General features: G+C 45.1%; 1 protein-coding gene across 1 annotated transcript; it reads left to right on the top strand.

Moving 5' to 3' along the window:
* Window positions 1-329: 329 nt before the first annotated feature.
* LOC107578769 (growth arrest and DNA damage-inducible protein GADD45 alpha-like) lies at window positions 330-839 on the top strand. Its single transcript, XM_016264689.1, has 2 exons — window positions 330-462; window positions 553-839. Exons 1-2 carry the CDS (start codon window positions 362-364, stop codon window positions 800-802), a joined length of 351 nt encoding a protein of 116 aa, XP_016120175.1. The 5' UTR covers window positions 330-361; the 3' UTR covers window positions 803-839.
* The last annotated feature ends 11 nt before the right edge of the window (window positions 840-850 follow it).

Genomic DNA, 850 nt, shown 5'->3' with positions numbered 1-850 from the left:
GTTAAATAAAGACAGCAAACTCATATACCGGGTAAAGTGTCAGCTGCACGAGCTCAGCTCACGAGACCCTTCGCGCGCTGTGACGTGCCTATTAAACAGCCGAACTTTAGCAGGTCTTTAAAATTTTGCAAAATAAGTTTTGCTTATATTTGATCTGCTTATATTAGAGGAACGCAGGCAAATTACTCGCCCAAACACTTAAAACTAGCAGTGAGTAACTTACATTACTCAAATAACTGTAATAGTTTTCAACCGACGCAGTTTAAAACTGCACGAGCTGTCACCATTCAAAAACTTCAACGTTCTGGACTTTATTCATGTTTTATTACTTAATCATTTCTCCGAATTGTGTTTCTACAGGATGGATTCTGTGATTAAAGCTCTGGAGGAGGTTCTGCGCTCCGCATTACCGCAGGGATGTATTACAGTTGGGGTATACGAGGCTGCAAAGTCACTCAATGTGTACGTTTAGAGGCTGCCTGTCAGTGTTACTGGCTTTCAATATCATTTCAACAGATGCAGTGAGACTCAAATCTCAACTCTTCTTTTTAGGGACCCTGATAACGTGGTGCTGTGCATCCTGGCCACAGACGACGATGATGTGAAGGATGTGGCGCTTCAGATTCACTTCACTCTCATTCAGGCTTTCTGCTGCGAGAACGACATCAACATCCTGCGCGTCAACAACACGCGTCGCCTCGCGCACATCCTCGGGGGCGCCGGCATGCACGGCAGCGAGCAGATGGATCTGCACTGCATTCTGGTCACTGTAAGTGTCAACAATAATTGTACCTGGGATTAGAATCTAAATAGGAAGCAAAAGCCAAAATAGGCCAGTACCCTGCACGTG

The sequence above is a fragment of the Sinocyclocheilus grahami genome, unplaced genomic scaffold (genome assembly GCF_001515645.1).
Source record: "Sinocyclocheilus grahami isolate Dianchi unplaced genomic scaffold, SAMN03320097.WGS_v1.1 scaffold11882.1, whole genome shotgun sequence".
Lineage (NCBI taxonomy): Eukaryota > Metazoa > Chordata > Actinopteri > Cypriniformes > Cyprinidae > Sinocyclocheilus > Sinocyclocheilus grahami.
This window is presented reverse-complemented; position numbering and strand designations above follow the sequence as displayed.